General features: G+C 46.5%; 1 protein-coding gene across 1 annotated transcript in view; it reads left to right on the forward strand.

Moving 5' to 3' along the window:
* LOC142469268 (proprotein convertase subtilisin/kexin type 5-like) overlaps positions 1-26,115 on the forward strand; it is a 166,797-nt gene that overhangs the window by 94,681 nt on the left and 46,001 nt on the right. Inside the window, exon 12 of the mRNA XM_075576206.1 lies at positions 12,969-13,164. Coding sequence (XP_075432321.1) covers positions 12,969-13,164 — 196 coding nt within the window. The remainder of the gene's footprint in view (positions 1-12,968; positions 13,165-26,115) is intronic.

Genomic DNA, 26,115 nt, shown 5'->3' on the forward strand with positions numbered 1-26,115 from the left:
TGTCTGCTGTTGCCTGGCACGTTTTGTCTTTCAGTCCCTGTTCCTGTCCCTGGATCTACTGCTGACCCCCCTGGATATTGACCTTTGGCTTTGGACTTCGTTTATGCTGCTCTCTGGTACCCTTGGAATTGGCGTTGGACTCTTTTTACCTTGCAGACTTCTATATCCCTTGGACATGGCTTACGGACAATCTACTTCGCTGCTCTCTCCACTCCACGACCATTGGCTTACGGACTTTACCTACCACCGTTGGAGTTGGCAAGTACGGTACTCTTTCTATTGTTGTTACCCTGACCATCTACGCTACTATCACACTCCGGCTGTGCCCCCGTTTACTGTTAGGTGTGTGGTATTATCCCTTTCCACCTCAGTCCCAGGGTCTCGTCTGGCTTGTGGGCAGGCCGTGCGTTACAGCTACAGGTTCCAGTAACGTTGGTTACATCTGTACATAAAGATACGTAGCACTGCTACTTTAAGGAGGAAGACAGGTTAATGATATGAAAAATCCTACTACTGATTTCAATACAAGTGCAGGATGGAAGCATTCTTCAGACATAGTTGTTCTTTCTGGGACAGGTCGGTCTTGCTCCCATGCTCAGTAAGCAAACTTGTAGAAGGATATTCATGTATTGCCAAAGTTCTGAATAACTTGCTAAAGATCTATCCTGAAGATCTTCATCAGAAAGGCGTGAACCCAAGAACACAGTTCGGCAAGAAATTGATTACTGCCTGTGAGGAGGCCTTCCTTAATCTGAAGAAAAGGCTCACAAAAGCCTCTGTTTTGGCCTATGCCGATCCAGACCAACCATACGTGTTGCACGTAGATGCCAGCTTCGATGGATTGGGAGCGGTACTCGATCAGAAGTACCCTACGGGACTTCGGCCTGTCGCCTACGTGAGTCGCAGTCTAACTTCGAGCGAGAAGAATTATCCGGTCCATAAAGTGGAGATTCTAGTCTTAAAGTGGGCCGTCGTAGACAAGCTGTAAAATTACCTGTATGGGTTATCCTTCGAGGTAAGAACGGACAACAATACGCTTACCTACATCCTAACCTCCGCGAAATTAGATGCCACCAGTCACAGGTGGTTGGCCGCGGTATCCAACTGCAATTTCACCCTAAAGTAGAAGCCGGGCCCCCTGAATGTGGGAGCCGACACTCTGTCCAGAAGACCTGGATTGAGCCCAGTACCTGACAATGGAGAAAGTGGGAAGAGATCCCTGGTCCCGGGATTCGGGCTATGTGCTCCACGGATGCTATACTAGAGGGAAACATAGCCTTTTCTGAACACTGAGTGGTGGACTCCCTGGGATGCCAATCAGAGGCACTCCCTGCTGAGTACTGCCACTAATGCCATGTCTATCGCTCAGGACACTATCATAAGGTGGAAAGATCTTGTCCATGCTCAGATGTGAGACCCGGTAGCTAGAGCCCTATGCTGGTCCATACAAAATCTGAATCCCTTCTCAGTGAGGAGTGCCCCCACAGACATGGTCACTACCCTCATGCGAGAATGGGACAAGTTTAAAATCGACAATGGCCTACTTTATCGGGTGGTTCCTTATCACAACCATACGGATAGAAGACAGCTAGTTATGCCAAGGAAACTGCAGTAAATGGTCCGAAGGTCCCTGCATGATGACCATGGGCATTTGAGAGTGGACAAAACCTTCGGACTCCTAAGAGACCAGTTCTTCTGGCCCAGAATGAGGAAATTGGTGAAAAATCATTGTCGAAGGTGCTTGCGGTGTATTGAGCGTAAAACACTGCCTACACGGGCAGCCCCAATGGGCCACCTGAAGAGTTCTGGTCCTATGGACCTGGTGTGTATGGACTTTCTTTGTATTGAACCAGATTCCAGGGGTATTGGAAATGTGCTCATAATAACTGACCACTACACTCGATATGCCCAAGCCTTCCCCATCAAAGATCAAAAGGACCTCATGGTGGCTAAAGTATTATGGGAGAAATACTTCATACATTACGGGCTTCCCAACTGACTGCACTCGGATCAGGGGCATGACTTTGAGAGCAAACTCATCAAAGAGCTGCTGAAACAACTTAATGTTGAGAAGTCCTGTATGACCCCTTATCATCCTGAAGGAGATGTTATATGGAAAAGGTTCAATTGGACCTTGCTTGATATGCTAGGTACCATGCGGGATGGAGTAAATATGTGGAACACTTGGTGCATGCATTCAACTGCACTAGGCATGAGTCTACTGGGTACTCCCCATTCTTCCTGATGTTCGACAGAGAAGTCTGCTTACCTGTGGATATTTGCCTGGGAGTGTCCACCGATGGGTACGCTATCAGTTGGCGGAAGAAGCCACTGCCAAGCTGAATCAGAACAACAAAAGGCGATATGATGGCGCACTTTGCAATCGGGAACTTCAGCCTGGAGATAAGGTTTTCCTGCGAAATCTTGGAGTAATGTGAAAACATAAGTTGGCTGGTCGATGGAGATATGCCCCCTTTAAAATGGAATCACAGATGCCTTGCCTCCCTGTCAATCATATCAAGGATTCGGAGGGTAGGGTAAAGGTAGGGTAAAGGTATGGCATCGGATCCATCTGCTACCCATTCCACAGGTGGACACTGATAATGAGGCTGATCAGTCTACCGTGATGTCACCCAGGGCGCAGCAATACCCCAGTGGTATCCAAGATCCCACAGATGAAGAAAATCAGGATTCACTGGAGGAGAATTATCCAATCACAAATGCAGAGTGGTGGGTAACACCCGGAGAAGGGTCGGGTAATAGTCCTGTCAATCAGGAGTCATCCCCAGTGGCTTCAACAAGTCAGCCTCTTGATCCCAAAAGTCCTAGTTTCACCCTAAAAAGTGACTATGCAAACAGATAATCACACTCTATTAGAGGACCAGGGCCTCAAGCCACTGGAAGCCTCTCCAACCAAGAAGATGTTGAGGGAAGTCGGATGTGATTATTCAAGAAGTTTGTCGGGGTCAGAGATTGAGACGTCCTCCAACGTGGGTAACTTCTGATTCATTAGGGGCACCGCATTATGAATCCCAGCAGTCATCTCGGGGCATGCTTGCCTCCATAATGACGATACTCACTGAAGTATATAATGTTTAAATGCCTGTGTTATGTTAAGTTATGTTATGCTATTGCATTTTTCATTATATAAAATTGTATGATCATGTTGGTTTCTCATGCGGGGTCGTTGAGGTCTTCACCAGAGGGAGAGTGTAGTAGAGATCCCTCTCTTACCTCCTGGGGTGAGATCAGCTCTGTGGCTGTGAGAAACAGTGCAGTTGCAGTACAGGCCATCCTGGTACACTCAGATCGGGCTATGGGACTCCTATACAGATGGTGTGGTAGCCATGCTGGTACACCCAAACTGGTTAGAGAGACAGAGAGTATGTCCTAGCTAAGGATTTCCTCTGTGTTCCTAGAACAGTTGACAGTTGAGAGTGGGCAGTTGATCAGGAGCCGGCAGAGTGTCTGGGGAGGAGGCAAGCTCTTGGACTAGGCTTAAGACATACATCCCCAGGTCACAGGCAGTTCCCTCACTGTAGTGAAGTGTGCAGGGCCGGCCATATCATTAGGGATCTCCCTGTAGTGAGGGATCACAGTGGAGCAGGATCAAAGGAGCAGAGGAGTTTTTCAGCAGCAGCAGCCTCATGCAGCATCCTGGTGTGAGACGTGAGGGGCTGCTGTTGGAGCCCCCGCTCCATGAGACCCCATCGCTAACCACAGCTTGTATGGCGTACTCCCTGGTTTGGCCGCAACAAGGAAGGTACCTGTGCACCAATGCAAGGGGGAGGGTAGTGCTGCCCTCATACACACATTGGGAAGGGTTGTTTGCTGGACACCAGAGTATAGGTGCCCAAACACCCTATGTATCATTGGGGCTAGCTACCCCAGGGCGTTCTACTGTTAGTTTTGTATATTGTGTATTGTGTACTGTGGGTAATATTTGGGGCTTACTGTGGGACCGTATAGGAGTTATTATATAATTCTGTTGTGTTGTATTATTGGGGTATACCATAAATATATACGTGTTGCTATGAGGAGCCATTGCGCTATCCGGGATCTTCAAAGGTGGAGGCGCTGCACCAGAAAGAGAGAGAGAACACACCGTCACCCCAGGCTCCCCATGAGTGGAGGCTCAGGCCTCCTGTAAGTCAAACAGGTAGCACCAGTACCGTAATTACCGCTATTTCCCATAGGGATAGGGAAAGGGTGGTACATTAAGAAAGAGGTTAAGGGCTGTATTCTATATGTAATGGATTTTCTGGACCCACCCAATCTCACATTGGCCCCTGTGGTCTAACCAGTCCCCATTACATGGTCGTGTCTGGTGGTGCACCTGTTGGCAACAGAGCTCCTGAGTCTCCCGCATGATGTTGTGTTGGAATGTCAACCCAGACAGGCAGCTGAGGTAGTGTGCCAGAGTCCTACCTACATACAGTGCAGCGCCTCCACCTCATCAGGATCTCTGCGTCCTCAAGGAGATGGTTCTGATGAGGAACTCCTTCTTGGTGCCTTCCTCTGCTGAGTAACTCCACACTCACACATGAGGGTTTTGGTGAACTTGGGCATCTTTATTGTACGTTCAGGCAGACTGCCCCTCATAGCGGTCGTACTCAGCCGCTCATTCCTTTTTCTGCACTCCATTAGGAAGGTTCCTTCTCCTCTAATAGAGTTGCTCTCCACCTCTCCCCTCAGGGAGATTCACCAGCTTGTCTCTCTGCTTTGAGCTGCCAAACTCACAGCTCTTGCATCAGACACTGGAACACTGTTGCAGACCTCCACATGTCTCCTGAACAGAGTCAGAACACCAACAGGACTGAACTCCTAACTTTAGGCAGTGCTGTGTCTTATATCACCTCCAGGAAACAGACACCCTCTGTGTCACTAATTGTGGACACACAGCATGTTGTCACTTCCTTTGGGACATATGACACCTCATCAGGGTTTGAGGGCAAACCTCCATGATTGTTACTGGCAACCCTGCATACTTACCAGGATTACTGCCAGCATGAAAGGGATATGTACACCAATTTTACACATGGCTACATTCTCCCCCTGGTGGAACCCAACGACCTGGCTGGGATCTAAATTTGCGGAACCTTCCTTCAGGTAGCACTGCAAAACACAACAATACATATTACAGTACATATCTTTTCATCATAACATAATAACAGATACATCCTAACTTAGATGGTGTAACAACCAAGATTACTCCTTGATGGAGTATCCATTACTGGTACTACCATACCCTCTTAAGGTGGCCTACGCACAGCATGGTCCAATGGGTTTAGAGCAGCAATGCTGTAACACTCTGGGTGACATACTGGACACCCACAATCAGCCCATAATTCCGGCCTGGATGCTAGTGGACTGAGAGGATCATGCCCATATACTTCCTTAAGGCATCTCCTGGAGATGTAGGCTATCTTTTCTTGATTACACCACTTCTTGTCTAACACTTCAGGATCCCAATCCTCTAGAGAGCTATCAGTATCCCAATCTTCTATGGATCTATCAGAATCCCAATTTTCTTCCCCTAATCCTTCCTCCTCATCAGTATTATATCCCCTATCTTCATCAGTGGAACCCATTTCGAACTCAATTTCTCCCTCCCATGGTTGGTGAAAATAAAGTAACAACTTTTGGCGATTCCTGGCAACTCTTGCCGACACTGGAGGCACATAGGGTGGTACCCGAGCAACAGGCACAATATGAGCAACATTACCCAAATCCCCAGACATCCCACTGGAATGAGTGTGCATACCATAACGCTTGACTCCCCCTTTAGCCACATGCTTGATTACAGTAGGATTCACCCCCGGAGACTTCACATAGGTTAACACTTCCCTCCCTGATCCCTCGTCAGAGGTAAAGCAATCACCCCAGTCCAGGTTCTCCCCAGACCTTTCATCAGAAGTGTCCCGGGACTCCCCATATAACCCTTGGCTCGACTGGGACCCAGATGAGGAAGTGACAGGGGCAGGGGCTTTAACTATGGCCGGGGGTTGGGCATAGGGGAACACCGCTGGCATCCACGGGGCTACGACCCGCATCTCTCCGCTACCTTGCTCGGTGCCATCGGACTGGCCTTCCGGTTCTCCCGTCTCGCTGCTCCCAGGCTTCCGCAGGGCCTGCCAACTCTTCCCGGATCCAGGCGATCTGGTGCAGCTACTTGGTCGCGAGGACGTGGCCATTTTCCACCCGGCTCCGCTGTGTCCGCCGGATGTGATGTCATGGATCTCGCGGGACTCACCGCCATCATGCGTTGCGTTCCCCACCGGAACCTCTTCCTCCAGAACGACGTCCGCCACCGGAAGAGAGGGTTCTGCTCTCCGCTCCGCTCGGGCCTGGTCTAGGCCTCTCTCCGCCGTTGCCACCACCGGCGCCTGGGGAGGGCAAGGATGTTGCTTACCGCTCCGTCGGCTCGGGATGGTTCCTCCTCCGCCGTCCGCTCCGCCAGTCACCAAGGCCGTGGGACTCCGCCTCTCGGGTTGTTTCTGCACCGGCGACACGAGACTCCGCTCCGCCGCGACACAGGTAAGTGCCGGTTCTTTCCCAGCACCGCTGTAGTGGTCCGCCGGTAGGCGCGTCACCACCGTAGTCGGAGTCGCCTGTTCCTCGTCCCGAGGAGTCGAATTCCGATTCAGGGAGTGGCACTCCCATTGGGGACCGACGGTGAGGTTCCGGGTTCTCACCGCGTTTGTAGGCCCCTTTCTCTTCAGGCTCCGTTCTGATCATTAGGAGCGATCCCCATTCTCCGTTATCAACTGGTTCTGCTTTGACCGAGAGCGAGGCTTCAGCTGTCAGTTTAGCTGTGTCCGCTCCCGCCTCCACGGTCTGCCCTGGTACGAAGGGCTGCACGGCCCATAGGTAGTGGATGCCACATTGGGGGCACCTAGCCGTTGTGCTGGCTTCTCCACCGGGCAACCTGCACTGCATGCACAGGTACCGCAATGTCTCTTTGTCCCCAGCCTTGACTACCAGGAAGCCTCCTGGCAATGAATAGGGATATACCCCAATGTCCATCTCGCTCTTTGTATTGCTGGGTACGGGAGACACTTTGCACAGTGATCTCTCCTGTTCACCAGCTCCTCGCAACTGTGGGACAGGAAGGTCACATCCAGCTCCTCCCTCAGACAACTCGGGTCTCGCTTGGCAGAGATAGAGACCCCTCCCCCTGGTGAATATTTGGGGAGGGTCCCACAGATTCACGTTATGGCCCATAATTGGCTCTGAGCCTGTCACAGTCCTGGAGGGCGCGGCCACAGCTTTCGTGCCACTACCCCCAACAGGGTGGGGATCTCTCTTTGGCGCCAATCCCGGCCAACTGTCTGCAACTTTTGCATTTGCAGAATTCTCTGCACTCGGCCCACGTGGTCTCCCAGGGAAGCGGGAGCCGCCATCTTGGTTTGCCTGGCCGTTTACAATCACAATTGAGGTAGATCTTTGCATGGGAATCGCCGTCTGGCAGTCAGATTCTTCAATTCCACTGCCCACAATCACAATGTCCTCAATACTGTCCTCCAGGGTAGCACCCTGCGGTCCTAGGCAGGACCAAAACGGCGCGGCCACAGCTTTGTCGCCACTCCACAGCATGCTTGCAAAAGTCCCTTCTGCCGCTTGCTCTTCAGTGGAACGCACGCCACGTGCGCTCCCTCCATCTGCCTCTGTCCGCCATCTCAGACCTTCCGCGCCGCGCAGATCCTCCATTCTTGCAGTCGCCATAGGTGTATTGTATTTGTGATTATTGTACATGGAGCTCCTCTCTGCGGGGCAGCTGCCATACCGGTACAATAAAGATTGCCCGATGCACCACCTTGTGTACCTAATTTAGGTCTGACTCGTGTTGCACTACCTCAGGCTAGGCTCACTCTCTCTGTGTATGCTGTGTCTCTCCTCTCTCTCCATTCTGTGCTCTCAGTGGTAAGTGGTCTGGAATGGGCTAGAGTACACTGGCTTCTCCATGCAGTACTGGGGCATCTACCTACTGTTGGCCAGCCTAGCGGAGACCCTCTCCAGAATTCCTGACCAAGTTAACAGGCTATTCCTTTAGGCAAACGCAAACATATAAAGTGGGTAAAGAGACCCACTCAAAAGTTCCTCATTGGTTGCACGCTAGGCTAGGGATAATATGTTGTGAGTCTTGTTAATATTCAATAATATTTTGTTATTTTTGCTATGGCATTTTAGTGGCAATTGTCCTCACTCAATGCAGTGAGCAGTTGCTTCCCTGTAAAGGTTGACTGAACCACCATTGTATATAGGTATTGACACCTTATATATTATCCCTAGCCTAGCGTGCAACCAATGAGGATCTTTTGAGTGGGTCTCTTTACCCACTTTATATGTTTGCGTTTGTCTACACAATCCTCCTCTGCACCGGCAGGAAATATACCATTATCCGAGCATTAGATTAGATGTTCAGGTGAGCGGTGAATCACCAAGTTATGATTTATTCCTTTAGGCATCCTACCAACTAGCACTACCTCAAGGTGACTAGGACAGCTATAGCCCCTCTCCAGACCCATTAACTCCTTCCAGGCTCCCAGGTCGTCCCTGCGGTCTGACAACTCCATCAGCCCCCCTGACTACCCGTAGGTTCCGTCCCAACACAGCACTGACTGGCAGCATACACTCTCCTGTTTCTCAGTGTGCCTAGCAAAAGCCTGTCCTGTTGACAGGTATCTCAGCATCTCCAAATGTAACGGATTTTCTGGACCCACCCAATCTCAAATTGGTCCCTGTGGTCTAACCAGTTCCCATTACATGGTCGTGTCTGTTGGTGCACCTGTTGGCAACAGAGCTCCTGAGTCTCCCGCATGATGTTGTGTGGGGATGTCAACCCAGACAGGCAGCTGAGGTAGTGTGCCAGAGTCCTACCTACATACAGTGCAGCGCCTGCACCTCATCAGGATCTCTGCGTCCGCAAGGAGATGGTTCTGATGAGGAACTCCTTCTTGGTGCCTTCCTCTGCTGAGTAACTCCACACTCACACATGAGGGTTTTGGTGAACTTGGGCATCTTTATTGTACGTTCAGGCAGACTGCCCCTCATAGCGGTCGTACTCAGCCGCTCATTCCTTTGCTGCACTCCATTAGGAAGGTTCCTTCTCCTCTAATAGAGTTGCTCTCCACCTCTCCCCTCAGGGAGATTCACCAGCTTGTCTCTCTGCTTTGAGCTGCCAGACTCACAGCTCTTGCATCAGACACTGCAACACTGTTGCAGACCTCCACATGTCTCCTGAACAGAGTCAGAACACCAACAGGACTGAACTCCTAACTTTAGGCAGTGCTATGTCTTATATCACCTCCAGGAAACAGACACCCTCTGTGTCACTAATCGTGGACACACAGCATGTTGTCACTTCCTTTGGGACATATGACACCTCACCAGGGTTTGAGGGCAAACCTCCATGATTGTTACTGGCAATCCTGCATACTTACCAGGATTACTGCCAGCATGAAAGAGATATGTACACCAATTTTACACATGGCTACATATATATATATGGCTATTCTGGCTTTTTGGGGCTGAAAATCCCCACAGACCACAAAAGGAATATTGTTTTGGCAAAAACAATTCGAACGGCCGCTTCAGCGTAGATAGAAGGCCCCTCGTCTAATACCCTATGTTGGTCTCTTGCAATTGAAGTACCCCTTGATAGTTTCTCCAACTGTACCACCAACAATAGGGCATTGGTCAATGTATATTAATGGATATTAGTGAAGAGAATAGATTTTACAAATACTGTAGAGCGTAATGAACAGATCAAAGGATGATCATACTAGGATAGTTTTATTGGAGTTGTACATAGTATAAAGACCTCCATAATTTTTGTTCCAACGGGGCACAAAATCTGTGCTAACTGACACTGGCACATCTACTGTACGTCGACTACAAAAAAATCTCCTGTGTGTAATCAGACACGGAGCAATCAAACTACTCAGAGAAATCCCTTCAATGATTGATTTGTCCAGTTTGCAACCTCTGATTGAATGCAGATCACACTTGCTCTGAGTGGGCTAGCTATTTTTGCATTGCATTTGTCTGCTCTTCAGCAGCCGGCCGAGTTTTAGACTGTATTAATGATAAAAATCAGAAAGTGTGAGGCATGTCTTGAATCTGACATGTTCTTTAGCTTAATTTTAGTCTACATCTGGGATTTAGCAAGACAATGTGCAGCATTTTTTTAAATAAGTATTAAAATATATTGCAATATTTGACAAATTATGACATTTTCCTTAGCATTGCCATTGTTATATAGTTTATTTGTAAGGTACCAACATATTATGACAGGAGGTGAATAAAAGTGATATAAAAATTACAATACATTCAAAGGTATCAATACATAGGCTAACAATAGGTAACGATGCCAATGTTTATCGAAGCATGCAATCCTAAGGGAAGGTACATTTTAATGCTTGTACAGAATGTCAGTACTGATGCAGCGGCCGTTATTCGAACACTTCACGTGTCATATACATCGGAATCCTGATTTGAAACCGCGGGATGAATTCCAGCCTCCCCGCACTAAGATGCGAGCGCGGCGAGTGCAGAAACAGGAATTTTAGTGTTCTGGCTTTTAAAAACATGAAATTGACACAGTAGCACAGTAGCACAGTACTGTACACATTACAATTCATCCATTTTATTGCAAACAAAGAAACAGAATCCATGAAATTTAAACAAAACATCCACGATAAGCGCGGGTGCCTGGGGCGTATTGGCCGCGATCATGCTGCGTGGGGAACAGCAGAGAACTCAAAATCGGCGCCATGAGGTGAATAACTGCATCAGTATATTATGACATACCCAATAATTACTGTAGGTCACACAAGACATAGCCAGCTTGCCCAGTGATTGCACACTTACAGTAGCAAAGCCCAACCACTGTGAAAGTCCATTTCTTCTACCCCACCCTCCCCCCAGTTTTGATGTCTGGATTTGTGCTTCTTCAATGAATTTAGGGATATGACTTTAATGGGCTTACTGATCATTGGCACATAAGATGTTACCAATCACTGCTAAACCTGTGAAACTTGACCTAAAATTAATTCCAGCACATGACTATGTAATTTCCAGCACATCAGTGGCTGTAGCAGGGCACAGATGATTATTTTTTAATGACGCCTTACCCAATCAGGCCCTGAAAATCTGAAAAATGTACCCAGTTCATAGCAATAATAGCTAGTACAAATAATGCATATTTGGGAGAATGAGTGGCTCTGAGTACAGCTAAGTTTGAAGCAGGGGAACCTTGTTTAATTCCCAGTGTCGGCTTCTTGTGACCTTGGTCGTCACTTTACCTCCCTGTGCCTCAGGCACCAAAAACATAGAGTGTAAGCTCATCTGGGCAGGGACTGTGTCTGTAATAATTCCTATATGCTGTTTACCGTGCACTATAATGTAACTTGGAAGCACTTTGAGTCCCACTGGGTGAAAAGCGCTATATGAAATAGTTATTATTATTTCAAATCAAAAGCACTGTGCAATTGTATAAAATATATTTAACTGGGATAGAATACTATCACCCACAATGGATTCCATGTCAACGATGATTTGGGAAGAAAACGATCTATTACTGTTTTATGGATGTGCATTAGGATAAATTAAGTTTTCAGGTACAGTATAATGCCAGGAATCTCACTGTTTGAAGCCTATGTACCCTACTCTTCTCAGTCTTCATCAATGATCTTCCTACAGCTTGTAAGGAAGCTTCAATACACATGTATGCGGATGACACAATCTTATATGCATACAGCCCTAACCTCTCCGACCTTGGACACGTACTTGAGGCTGACTTTTTGAGACTTGAATATTAGATTTCCCAAAACAAACTGTTTTTAAACACTGACAAGACTGTAACAATGGTATTTGGGACCAAGGCTACATTTCTAAAGCTTCCAATGAATGAGCTCCAGATCAGAACCAACTCTAATACCATCCTAGCCTTTGTTACTGGTTTCAAATATTTGGACATATGGTTTGACTCCCATTTAACATTTGGATTACACATTGATACCCTGATATCCAAAACCTATGATAAACTAGGTGTACTTTATAGGAACAAATCCTCCCTAAGTCTGCTGGTCAGAAAGTGCATTGCACAGAAGATGCTGATGCCAATTATAGACTATGGGGACATAGTATATGTCACGGTACCCCAAACTCACCTTGGCAAACTTGATGCCCTCTACAACTCAATATGCCGCTTCGTCCTCCAATACAATTACAACACACACCACTACGAAATGCTCAAAGAACTAGATTGGTCATCACCTGAGTCTAGGTGCAAAGTCCATCTTTCATGTCTTGCCTTCTGTGACGGAGCGGCCTTGTCGGTATGGTCAGAAAAGAGCGCACACACCACTTTCTTGCAAAGAAAAGTGCTTTATTTCCCTTACCAGGGAAGCAGGTTGTAGTCGCACGGAGAATAAAGCAATGAAAGGAAATGGCATCAGTCTGCAACAAAACAATAGTCCTTAGTTCCAGGTACACAACAGGGAGTTCAGGCTCTCCCCTCAACCAGGCTCTCTGCAACCTGTTTCCTCACAGGTTGAGGGCAAAAGGTTGGGACAGAAATGTGCTTTGTGCATTATAAGGGTAAAAGAGTTCCAGAGGGACTGGGCAGTAAAGGAATAAGGTTATAGGTGAGAGAGCAGTGGAGGTGAAAGAGGTAGAAATAAGACAATCTTAAGCAGAGCGCAGGAAATGGGCAGCAGTACAGCCAGAAATATAAGCTGGGCAGAGGAGTGTACAACCTTGAAGGTAGGGAGGAGAACTCTAGGAAATACAGAATTTGATGAAGCAACAAAATGTTTTTTTCGCAGGCTAGGAGTAAACATGATTCTGGGAGAAACGGAAAAGATTCTAGCTGCAGTATCTTTGATAGTTTGCACGGTGGAAGCTGTGGGCCTGGAAGTCCCATGTAATAGATATAAAAGGTGAATGTCTAATCTTTTCTCCAGAAAATACCTGTGTAAAGGAATGCCCTCAAGGGACATACAACACCAGTGAGGAAGCTGATGGGATAAAACTTGGATTTTGCTCCAATTGTCACCAAGTGTGTGTGACGTGCAATGGAGGCTCTGCTAAAGACTGCAATGTGTGTGCTGCTGGATACTACAAGCTGATGCATCTCTGCATTCTTCATTGTCCCCCAGGGTAAATATACGGTGTTGTCTGTCAGGAATTGTTCCAGCTATTAGCCAAATAAGCCATACATTTATTTTATTGTAAATGATCCTATTTTGGATTTCTTTTGCTTTTGGAAAGCAGCAAAATCTGTACAGGCCGTCCTCGTTTTACAACGCTTCGCTTTACAACGAATGGCTTATCCAACGCTATGCAATGCCTACCTATGTTCATTTTTACAACGCCAAAACGGCTTATCCAACGCTCTTACGACGCTTTGCAAAGTTGTTTATGTGTATATAATATATATATATTATACTATATTATACTATATAATATATTATATTTGTATATTATATTATATATTATTATATTATATATAATACAGTATATGCACTATATAATTTGTGTGTGCTGCATATCTTATTGTCTGCGTAAAATATTTTGTGTATTTTAGCATTAAAAATGCCTTCAGGAACGGAATCTTTCATTTAAACAGTGTTCCTATGTTACATAGTTACATAGTTACATAGTTACATAGTAGATGAGGTTGAAAAAAGGCATAGGTCCATCAAGTTCAACCTATGCTAAATTTAGACAACAGATACTTTATCCTATATCTATACTTACTTATTGATCCAGAGGAAGGCAAACAAAAAACCCCATTAAGGGGAAAAATTAATTCCTTCCTGACTCCAAGAATTGGCAATCGGATTAATCCCTGGATCAACATCCTTCCCATGTATACTTATTTGGTATATCCCTGTATACCTTTCCCATCTAAAAAGATGTCCAACCTTTTTTTTTGAACAAATCTATTGTATCTGCCATCACAGTCTCCATGGGTAATGAATTCCACATTTTAACTGCCCTTACTGTAAAGAACCCTTTCCTTTGTTGCTGGTGAAATTTCCTTTCCTCCAACCTTAAGGGATGGCCCGAGTCCTTAGTACTGCCCGTGGGATGAATAGTTCTTTTGAAAGCTCCTTGTATTGTCCCCGAATATATTTGTATATAGTTATCATATCCCCTCTTAGACGCCTCTTTTCTAATGCAAATAAATCTAGTTTAGCTAGCCTCTCCTCATAAGTTAGATTGTCCATCCCCTTTATTGATTTGGTGGCTCTTCTCTGCACTCTCTCTAGTTCCATAATGTATTTTCTTTGGATTGGTGCCCAAAATTGTACTCCATATTCAAGGTGTGGTCTTACTGGTGCTTTATAAAGGGGCATAATTATGTTTACTTCCCTTCCATCCATTGCCCGTTTGATGCAAGATAAGATCTTGTTTGCCTTTGCAGCTACTGCATGACATTGGGCACTATTGCTAAGCCTGCAGTCTACAAGCACTCCTAAATCCTTCTCCATCAAGGATTCCCCCAATATATCTCCATTTAATTTGTAAGTCGCCTTTTTAGTCTTGCATCCCAAATGCATAACCTTACATTTATCTGTATTAAACCTCAATTGCCATTTACCTGCCCAGGTTTCCAGTCTCTCCAAGTCCTTCTGAAGAGAAATTACATCCTGCTCTGATTCTATTACCTTACACAATTTAGTATCATCAGCAAAGATGGAGACTTTGCTCTCGAGCCCAACCTCAAGGTCATTAATAAACAAGTTAAAAAGCAGGGGTCCCAGTACCGATCCCTGAGGTACTCCACTCACGACTTTAGCCCAACCTGAAAAAGTTCCATTTATGACAACCCTCTGTTGTCTGTCCTTTAACCAGTTTTCAATCAAGGTGCATATATTATTACTGAGTCCAATTTTCTTTATTTTGTACACCAACCTCTTGTGTGAAACCGTATCAAAAGCCTTTGCAAAATCTAAGTAGACCACGTCAACTGCATTACCCTGGTGTAAATTCCTACTTACCTCCTCAAAGAAACAAATAAGGTTAGTTTGGCAAGATATATCCTTCATAAATCCATGCTGACTATTACTAATAATTTTGTTTTCCATTAAGTATTCCTGAATGTTATCCCGTATTAAACCTTCAAGTAGTTTCCCTACTATTGAGGTCAAGCTTACAGGTCTTAAATTTCCCAATTGTGATCTAGGTCCCCTTTTAAATATAGGCACCACATCTGCTTTACGCCAATCTTGTGGTACTGAGCCTGTGGAAATGGAGTCCTTGAATATTAAATATAATAGTTTGGCTATTACTGAGCTTATCTCCTTGAGAACTCTTGATGTATGCCATCGGGGCCAGGTGCCTTATTTACTTTAATTTTTTTCAAGTCGCTTATGAACTTCTTCCTCAGTTAACCAATTGTTCATTAATATGGAGGTTGTGGCTTCCTCCTGCGGCACTACTATTGAACTTGATTCTTCCCTGGTAAACACAGAGCCAAAGAATATGTTTAATACCTCAGCTTTTTCCTTATTTCCAATAATCAGCCTTCGCATCTCACACTGAAAGGGTCCTATATTTTCTTTTCTCATTTTTTTGTTATTAAGGTACTTAATGAACTTTTTAGAGTTGACCTTACTTTCTATTGCAATCCTTTTATCATTATCCATTTTTGCTAATTTGATTGCCCTTTTGCAATTTTTGTTACATTCCTTATAATTCTGATACGATGTCTCTGTCCCTTCTGACTTAAAGAATCTAAACGCCTTCCTCTTCTTGTCCATTTCCTGCCCTACCTTTTTATTTAGCCACATTGGTTTTGACTTATTTCTTTTATACTTATTACCCAAGGGTATACACTGATAAATGTGCTTTTCTAACAATGTTTTAAAGACTGCCCATTTATCTTCTACATTTTTCCCTGCAAAAACATCATCCCATTGTATTACTACTAGATTAGACCTCAGTTTATTAAAATCTGCCTTACTAAAGTTTGAGGGCTTTGTTGAACCCAAGAAATCTATTTTTTGATCATTTATTTCAAATGAGACCATGTTATGATCACTGTTACCCAAATGTTCCAGGACTTTTATATTTGTTATTACTTCTACCTTGTTTGATATGACCAAATCCAGTATTGCCCTTCTCCTGGTTGGTTCCTCAATAATTTGGGTCATATAATTGTCTTTAAGCACCCCCAAAAACCTGTTTCCTTTTGTTGTAACGCTAATCTCATTGCCCCAGTCTATGTCTGGATAATTAAAATCCCCCATTATGCAAACATGACCCAGTTTTGATGCCTTTTCCATTTGCAAAAGTATTTTAGCTTCCTCAATCTCACAGATATTTGGTGGTTTATAGCATATTCCCACAAACATTTTCTTAATACTTTTACCTCCACTGCTAATTTCTATCCACAAAGTCTCTACATTTTCATCATTCCCTTCATAAACATCATCCCTTATAATAGGTTTTAGATCGGGTTTAACATATAAACATACTCCACCTCCCCTTCTATTTGTTCGATCCTTCCGAAAAAGGGAATAACCCTCTAAATTAACTGTCCAGTCATGAGTTTCATCCCACCATGTTTCAGTAATGCCTATGATATCATACTGCTCCCTTGCAGCAATTAATTCAAGCTCCCCCATTTTATCTGTCGGGCTTCTTGCATTAGCAAGCATGCATTTAAGTTTTTTTTCAGCCTGTACTATGGGAAAACGTCTTTCGGTTTACAACGTTTCGCTATCCAACGCTATTTTGAGTAACGCATTGTGTCAGATAACCGAGGACTGCCTGTATTCTGAACAAGGTGTTCCACTAGATTTCAGTTGTGCTCTGTTTAGCTCTGGGAACCCCCAAGCTCTTGAGATGCTTACAGCTTTTTATTTGCCATTTGGGAAAATATGACTGCCTCACTGACAAACCAATAGAAACCTGCTACACTACCGACACACTTTATTGAAGTGTGGTCGGTACCGCAAGCCGGGAAATCTCCCGGCTTGCTAGTGGCCGCCCCTCGGCGTGCCGCGCGTCATAGACGCGCGGTCACGCGTCATCGGGAGCGTGCGCCCCCTGCACGCGTGTCCAGGGGCTCCCCGAGGGAGCCCTGGTGTCCCGCAATCGCGGGACAGCGGCAGGGGGTTCCGGGGGACCCGGCGGACCCGGCAGCGGTAGGGAGAGCGCCCCGATCGGAGGGCGCTCTTCCGCTGCTTCGGCGCGCGCCCGTCACACTCGGGCGCGCGCCAGGCTACTGCTGCGGCACAGAACGGGCAAATGCTCGAATAAACTGTGCCGCAGCAGTATATATAATTGGGAGCATAGCGTTGCGGCTTTCTATTGGTTGATCTAAGGGGACATTTATTTATTCTGGCAAATAAAAATGGAAGCAACTTGGTACCTGTGGTGAAGGAGGCTCAAACATGAAAATAAAGAAGAATGATGGAGTATTTTATTTATTGATTATAAATTATACTCATTTACATAAAATTAGTATTTTGTCCCCTTTATCATTGTGGCGTGTCACATGTTTCTCTGTAATACTGTACAATAATCCCATCAGAATTGGGTTTAGCTTGGCAATTCAAGTCCTGGTTCAGTTCAGCTCCTCTTTTCAAGAGATAAATTGCAGTAGTGCCCTGTTTGGATTTTATGACTTAAATATACGCAAGTATTAAAAATGGAAAGTATAAGTATCCTTGATTCGCACTCGTAGATGTACAAATTGCTTTCACTGTGCTCTGCAAACAGGTTTTCCCTGAAGAATTAATAATAAAAAAAAAAATGTCAGGTGACTGAACACGTTTTGATTTGGGAAACATATGCAGTGGTGTTTGGTGAGCAGTGATGAGCCGTGGCGGAAGCTGAAATTTGCAAGCCATTCGCCAAGGATTGAGTCAGTGTGCATTGATTAGGGAGAAGGAGCGGCTCAGTGAGTAAAGACACTGACTGGCACTGAGTTTGAAACAGGGGTTCCTGGTTCAATTCCTGTTGTCGGCTCCTTTTGACCTTGGGCAAGTCACTTTATCTCCCTGGGGCTCAGGCACCAAAAACATAGATTGTAAATTCCACAGGGCAGGGACCTGTGTCTGCAAAATGTCTCTGTAAAGCGCTACGTATAACTAGCAGCGCTATATAAGAACATGCTATTATTATTATAATTTACAGTCTCTAAAATGGGTAGATTCACTTAATGCTGAGACTATACTGCAGATGCAGCGCGGCCACACACACACAAACCCTGTTTCACTCACTGTTTGGCGATATTTTGCTGAAAGCCTACTAATTTGGTGACATTGTTAGCTCTTTGAGGACTGGTGAAACATTTAACAGGGAATTGAATATGAGGGGAAAAATGTTTAAAATGTTAAGAATGCATTGTGAACAGTTTCGCGCGTCTCTGTTGCTGAGTTTGTAATCAACAGTGATGTTTTTCAGCATTAGTACACGCTCTAAACTTGGCTACATGTGGGCCTACCAAAATTATTTTGTGCATGTTGGCGCTGCACTATGGATCACACTCCGTGATGAGGCTATCCTGGGAAGTAAGGGATGCCTTTCGAGCCTAGCTTGTACTTCACAGCTTGCCCCAATTTACCTCACTCAGGGAATACAATTTGTGCCATACTGATGTTTATACCATAGACCAGGGTTTCCCAAACTTTTTTTTCCGTGACCCGGTTATTTTTGAACTTCTCCTTCGTGACCCACTAAAATTTTTATCGCCTATACTGGCCTATAGGGCCTGCACAGACACACACACAGCCACTGACACACACACACACACACACACACACACACACACACACACACACACACACACACACACACACACACACACACACACACACACACACACACACACACTGATAGCCACGCAGCCACTGACACACACACGGATACATACACACAGCCACTGATACACACACACGCAGCCACTGATACACACACGCAGCCACTGACACACACGCAACCACACAGAGAAACTGCTACACACACGCACACACTGATACAGATACACACACACACTGATACAGATACACACACACACTCGCTCTCCCCTATACGCACACAGACACAAACAGTGAATTACAGGCAATGACGGATGTGAGTGACTGGAGAGGGGGCCAGGGGCACTTGGGTGGGAGGGAGGGGGGCCAGGGGCACTTGGGTGTGAGAGAGGGGGGCCAGGGGCACTTGGGTGGGAGGGAGGGGGGCCAGGGGCACTTGGGTGGGAGGGGGGCATGGGGCACTTGGGTGGGAGGGAGGGGGGCCAGGGGCACTTGGGTGGGAGGGAGGGGGGCCAGGGGCACTTGGGTGGGAGGCAGTGACTGGGTGGGGTGACTTACCTTGCCGCCGGACGCTTTCCCCTGCTACCCCCGATATCCCCTGCTGCCCGGGACGGGAGGTGGGCTTGGAGGCACGGCAGGTGGGCTCGGGAGGGGGTGCCACGGGAGGTGAGCTCGGGAAGCTGGCCGCGAGGGGAAGCGGGCCGCAGTATTAGCTTGTACTTCCCCCTCCGTCCCACGTAACGTGCGGGCCGCAGAAGAGCTGGTACTTCCTCCTCCGTCCCACGTTGGGAGCGGGGGGGGAGGAAGGAAGCGGGCCCTGCACAAGCGCGTGGGACCGCGGGGGGAATCGCCGCCTTTTTTTTAAACTTGAGCGGGGGGGACAGGAGACACCGCGCGGCCAGCCTCGCTGCGACCCGGCAATTTTGGTGCCGTGGCCCGGTGCCGGGTCGCGACCCACCATTTGGGAAACGCTGCCATAGACCTTTGGTGAAAAATAGCAACAAAGAAAGTTGTTTGATGTCTTTGGTACTTGGATAAGGAGATCAGGAGACCAGGCTAAGCACTGCCATGTTGAAATAGGGATATACACCCTGAAACCTTGTTTCCAACCACCATGGATACTCAACTTTTTGGCAATGTTCTGGTAAACATTTCAACTACAGTTATATTTAATGGACAGAGAGTGATAGTAGTAGGGGGTACATGGTCCCACTACTTATAAATTCAGTTTATTACTACTTTTATATAAACAAACCTAGAGCTTCACACTCCTTTCAATAAAAAAGGACTGCTATGAGGAGGCAGGCCCACCATATGTGGAGAAAGCTCTTCCGCATCCCGTAACATCTAACGCAGAGGTTAGAGTTATGTCTGTCAATTTTGTGCCCCCTCTCAGGTGTTACGTACCATATATACCATAGCTAGTGTAAGGGGGTCAACCCCGGTTCCCCTGATCTTCCTTTGCCCCCTGCCTTACCCCTGTGGCAGTGGGGGAAGGGGACGGCGACTTCTCCCGGTTGGCGCCGCCATCTGGGCCGGCGCCATCAGGGTCCTGATGCTCGCGCATGCACGAAGGGTTGCGCATGCGCAGATAGCCGCGGCGGCCATGTTGTGGTTGGCGCAAGGTTCGCGCAATGCGCAGAGGTTGGCAAGGGTAGCGGTGGGCATTACAAGTGTTTAGGAGCTCTGGGAGGTTGCGCAGGCGCAGTTAAGCATAGCGGCGACCATTACAGCTTTGCACAGGCGCAGTAGAGATCGCGCATGCGGTCCCCATAGGAAAGAGGTCCTGAGTGGACTACATCTCCCAGCCTCTGGGGAATGCCGTATGATCCCTGTCACCTGCAGCCAGCCAGCCACTGAGACTTGCAGATTCTCTGCAGCAGGGAATTGGATACATTGTTGTGTGCAGAGTCAGGAAGCAGACTGTGAAGCACATGAGTCAGTGAGACTTAGGATACAGAGGGGGAAAGAAGGGGGGCAGAGAGCTGCGAGCTTCTGCCTTAGGCCAGAAATCCCCAGGCTAGAGTTGAGGCCCTGACTCCCCACTAGTGAGGGTGGGTGGTCACAGGGACAGGTAAGGACCCTGTGCCCTTCAGCTGTGTGCTAGGCAGGGACCTAGTGACAGACCCTGTGCAGTTCATTAGTGAATGGAGAGGGAGAGACACGGTGCAGTTCTTTAGTGCAGGGAACCAGTGAAAGGGGTTTGCTGCATGTTCCTTGTATCTGTGTTGCTGATCCAGAGACTGTCCTTACGGTGGGACGTCCGGCTGGACCCCATCCCACGCGGAGGTACAGATCAGCGCTGGACCAAGCGGCGCTGGTAGACCCTTTGCGAAGACACCCAGGTGTAGAGACACCTGGGCAGGTATTTACAAGCTTCCACACGTGCACCAACTTTACCTTGCCCCTCACATGTGATAGGCCTGTTCACACACTTGGGTGGGCTTGGACTCTCTGGACACAGGTTTGGGAAGGGGGTGTAAGGGTATAGACCAGTAGGGGCTAAGAAGGTTATAGCCCAGTTAGGGGCAAGGTTATAGCTGCCAGCTAGTGGCAGAGGGTGGTACATATATCTTGTTGTGGATTGCTGATGTATGTGTTAAGTTACATTTTGCATATAGTAAAGACCGTTGCTATTTTACATCCAGTGTATGTGTTCATTTCTATGTGTCCTGCGAGGAACAACTCCCGCTCTGCTGGGAGCCATCGCAGGTGGAGGCGCTGCACCATATAGTATTGTTCAAGAGGATACACCCCAGGCTCTCATTGGTGGAGGCTCAGGTCTCCTGTGAGCCTAACAGGTAAAGCACCACACCTGGTAACATATAGGTCCCCCACTCACATACACTCTATATGCGATTGGGTGGGGGAGTACCCGTTACACTTGCATCTATTCTCTTTTATGATCGTGGTTATATTTTCATGGTTGCTTCCCATATTTCATCCCAATCTTGTGGCTCTAGTTCTTTTCCAAGACTCGGCTTCCATTGCCTAACAATGGTAGCCTTAACATCCCTTTCTGAGGGAATAAGATATTTGTAGAGTAGGTAGATCAGGCTTTTCCCCTGAGGTGAAGATCTGCAAAACTCTTCAAAGGGTGTGTTATGGGATTCATATTTCATTTTTGGGTCCACTAGGATAAAATGTTGGACTTGTAAGCATCTGGAAATGTTCCTTCAGTTTGTTAAAATGTCAGCATTGGTTCCAGTTTAGCAGATTACCAACTCTTGTTAGACCTCTCTCCCTTCCACCATTGGAAGCTTATTTTGTCCACCCCTGGTGGGAAAGGCCTGGCTGCCGAGGATTGGTGTAATGTTGGAGTAAGTGGAGGTTAGGTCCTCTTTTATCTAATTTCTCTCCCAAATTTGGAGGGAATGGACTTTTGTTAAGAGAGCATGGGGTCCCATAACCCTGTCCTTTTGAGAGCCAGAGGAGTGAGTCAAGGCTACATGTCTCCAGCTCTGCATTCTCAATGGTCGACCCATCATACAGTATTGGAGGGTACATGATACGAAGCTATCTGGGCCCCGCTGTCCCTTTTAAAGGCATAAATAGTGTAGATTTATTTTTAAAGATGGTCCAACTATTTTTGTCTTCTTGTTTAACAAGTCTATAATTTCTTGAAACAGTGCCCCTACTTTTGAGGATACTGACTATAGCTCATGTTTAAACACTTTTCAGCGTAGTGGATTTTTTTAGATTAATTTTGTTAACCCTTGTAAAAAATGTGCTTGCTTGGCTTTTGACGAGACATCCTTCACATATCTCAATTTGCAGTACTTTGCAGGCAGCATTAAAAAGAGTTAACATTCAAAAGGTCTGCTAGACCATAATAAGCTTTCCGAAAAAATATGCAGCTGCTCTTGGAGTGACAGCAGAAGAATTAAAAAGTGAAATGAAGAAATGTCAAATCATTTGGGAAAAGCCATAAAGTTTTCAGAGTCTCATTTATAGCACGCAGTATATTTTCAGCTAATCCACACAGAATATGAAAGCCTCACATCACCTCAGCCCATAACACTCCCTTTCCCGAAATGATCTCATTAGAGTATGCATTAAGCTATCAGACAGTAATAAAATACAGCAGTTGCATATAAACATCTTATTACACCTGAGTGACTCCAGATTCCGTAAAACAGGTGTCAGCTACATAGAAAGTTGGCAGTAGAAACCGGCAAACCTGCTGCAATTCCCTTTGCTGCAGTTTTTATCGAACTTTTCAAAAGTGCGAGAAATCAGCGACAAGTTCGATCTTTTGGCGTCACAAGTTCGATCTTTTGGCGTCAAAAGTTCTACCGAAATGTTTCACTATTTCACCTTTTTAAAGTGGCAAAATAATAGGGCTGCGACTTAAATGAGTTTTTCATTTTTCCAAGCTTGATCGTGTTTCGATACTGAAGGTCCTTGAAAATGCAATGCCCATGGACTTTTCAGCTTTAATCAAACGTGCCAGAAACTTTTGTATTGAAGGAAATGTTTTAGTTGAATAGAAATACTGTAGGTGATATTTGTCGTTCAGCAAAGCGCGCAGAAAGTTTACACATCTCTAGTTTGAAGTACTTAAAGGTGTATCCTATTCAGCCACCCAGAAAACAACCTTATGTAAAACATGTAACAGTTTTGACTTCCCTAACCATATTTGACCATGCTAGTAGCATATATTTTGCGGCTTACATTTTGGGGGGAAATTAGTTACAATATTAATTTCTTAGGCTGGGGCCATGGTACCGCAGACCGTGCGGAGGCGCCCGCATGCTGAGAAAACAGACTGCCTTAAGGCAGTGTTCGCGTCCATGTGGCGTGCGCGCAGAAGCGGGAGGGGGCGCTTTTTGTGCGCACTACAAATGCTACACTGTAGTTTATCATGTATTTGTGTACTAAAATACTAATGTTTATTTTGAAATTAAACATTAATCTTAAAACAGAATATGTACAATAGCGGGAATACCACGTGGCGTGTTTAGTTGCACGGTGGCAGCATCCACACACGAACTCTGCAGCGCAACAGAGATAAAGAAAGAGAAAGGAAAGGTAATACAGTAGGTACACTACTGCGTGTCAAAGGAGGATGCAATAAGCTACATACTTTCTATAGTAAGAAAGCAATAGGTATATTTTTTTTCTTCTGTTTTCTAAAAAAAAAATTAGTATAATATTCTGGGCTCGATAAAGTCTAAACAGAAAAACACTCGCCCAAAACAGTCATTGCCCCCCCCCCCAAAAAAAACCTCACCCCCTCACAAGTCTTACCTGTGGCGGGGTGCGGCAGCGGCGTCTCTTGCCATTTTCCTGCTTCTCCCCTGCAACTTGCGACTGTCTCCACTGCAGCTCCTGTGAAAAAGGCAGCATGACGTCAAATGGCCGCGTTGCCATGACAATGGGACGCTATGTGATGTCATGGTAACTTGAATCCGCGTGACGTCATGACATCACATAGCGTCCCATTGTCATGGCGACGCAGCGTCGTTTCGACGCCACCCAGCCATTTTCACAGGAGCTGCAGGGGAGACAGTCGCAAGTTGCGGGGGAAAGCAGGAGAGTGCCGGGAGACGCTGCACCCCGCCGTAGGTAAGTCTCACCAGCGGGCAAAATGCACTTGCCCCAGGCGAGTGGGCGAGTGCATTTGTCGAGTCCTGATAATATTGAATATGTTTTTTCAAACTATACATGTCTCCCTTGAAATCCTGATACGCCCCCTGGGGAGCTGTGCCCTACAGGTTGATAATTACTGCTCTAGATCAGGGGAGCGCAACTTTTGCTGCTGCGCCCCCCGGTCTCACTTGCCCCGGCTCTCGCGCCCCCTGCCTACTTTACATTTGCGTCAAATGACGCTGCGGGGTCATGTGATGTCACGTGGCGCCGCTGCGTCCATGGTGATGCGTTACTGCCGGCTGAATCCCGGTAAGTGGAGTGTTGCAGGGGCCTCACGTGACCCCCTGGTATTTAATTTAAATGCCCTGGGGGAAGAGCGCGGGACCTCTGCAACCGCCCGCACCCCCCCAGACAAATCTTCCGCCCCCTGTGGGGCGTGCCCCCCAGCTTGCGCACCCCTACTCTAGATCACCAACCATTTTCATAATGAACCAATTGGAAAGAGAGCTCTGGACCTGGCGGGGGAGGGGTGACATGACTTAAGGCCGAGGGGCCCCTTCCCTGTGGAGCAGTGAGATTGGGCCAGGAGCGGGGTCAAGGGAAAGTACTTAAAAAAAAACAAAAAAAACCTGCTGGAAGCCTAAGCAAAGAAAAATCCATTAATATCTAAACGAAAATAATAATAATAATAACAAAGGAATGTTACAGACATAGTCCCTGCCCCATGGAGCTAACAATCTATGATTTTGGTGCCTGGGGCACAGAGAGATAGTGACTTACCCAAGGTTACAAGGAGCTGAAATGAACCAGGTTACCCTGCCTGAATCCCGTGTCATTGTTTACAGTCAGTGGCCCTTATTCTGTAAGATGTGACAACGCAGAGGACGTGCTATTGCATGAAAAGCCCTATTGACTTTAATAGGGCTTTTCATGCGACACCACGTTATCTGCGCTATCACACCTTACAGAATAAAGGCCAGTGTCTTTACTCACTGAGTTATTGACTGAGCCACTGATTGAACCACCTGTGCTGAAGTAGGGATATCCTTAAAATCTGACCTATTGGTGGCCCTTGAGGACTGGAGGTGGCCACTCCTTCATTAAACTAACACAGCTTTGCAAGGTATTCCAATAATACCACCACCTCACCTTGTTGAAGGGGATATCCACCTTACATAACTTCCATTTTGTTGCAGCATTGAAAACTATTTTTCGCTTCAGGTCCCCCCAGTTTAAGAGATACTTACCATCTACAATGTAGATTCTACATCATCAAGGGGCTGGACAGAACACGTAGCACTGTCCTGCCTCTTGATGTAGATGTCCAATTATGGCCATATAGCCTCCCCCTCATGATGTAGAGTCCCATATAAGGGCATCTACGTCATCCAGGGGGAAGGAAATACAGCCCTGCATCTTACCAGAGCTGCGGGAATCTGTCTCCCCCTGCTGAAATCCCTCTCCTGGCTTCCTATCAAATCCCGCATCTGACACTCAATTCTCCTCCTCACTTTTAAAGCTTTACACTTTTCTGCCCCTCCTTACATCTCAGCCCTAATTTCCCGCTATGCACCATCCCGACTCTTGCGTTCCGCTCAAGAATGTTTTATTTCTAACCCCTTTGTATCTAAAGCCCTCTCCCGCCTTAAACCTTTCTCTTAAACCTCTCCCGCCTTAAACGTTAAACTGCTCCATACATCTGGAATACCCTTCCCCTCAACACCTGACTAGCACCCTCTCTCTC

The sequence above is a fragment of the Ascaphus truei genome, chromosome 18, assembly GCF_040206685.1.
Source record: "Ascaphus truei isolate aAscTru1 chromosome 18, aAscTru1.hap1, whole genome shotgun sequence".
NCBI lineage: Eukaryota > Metazoa > Chordata > Amphibia > Anura > Ascaphidae > Ascaphus > Ascaphus truei.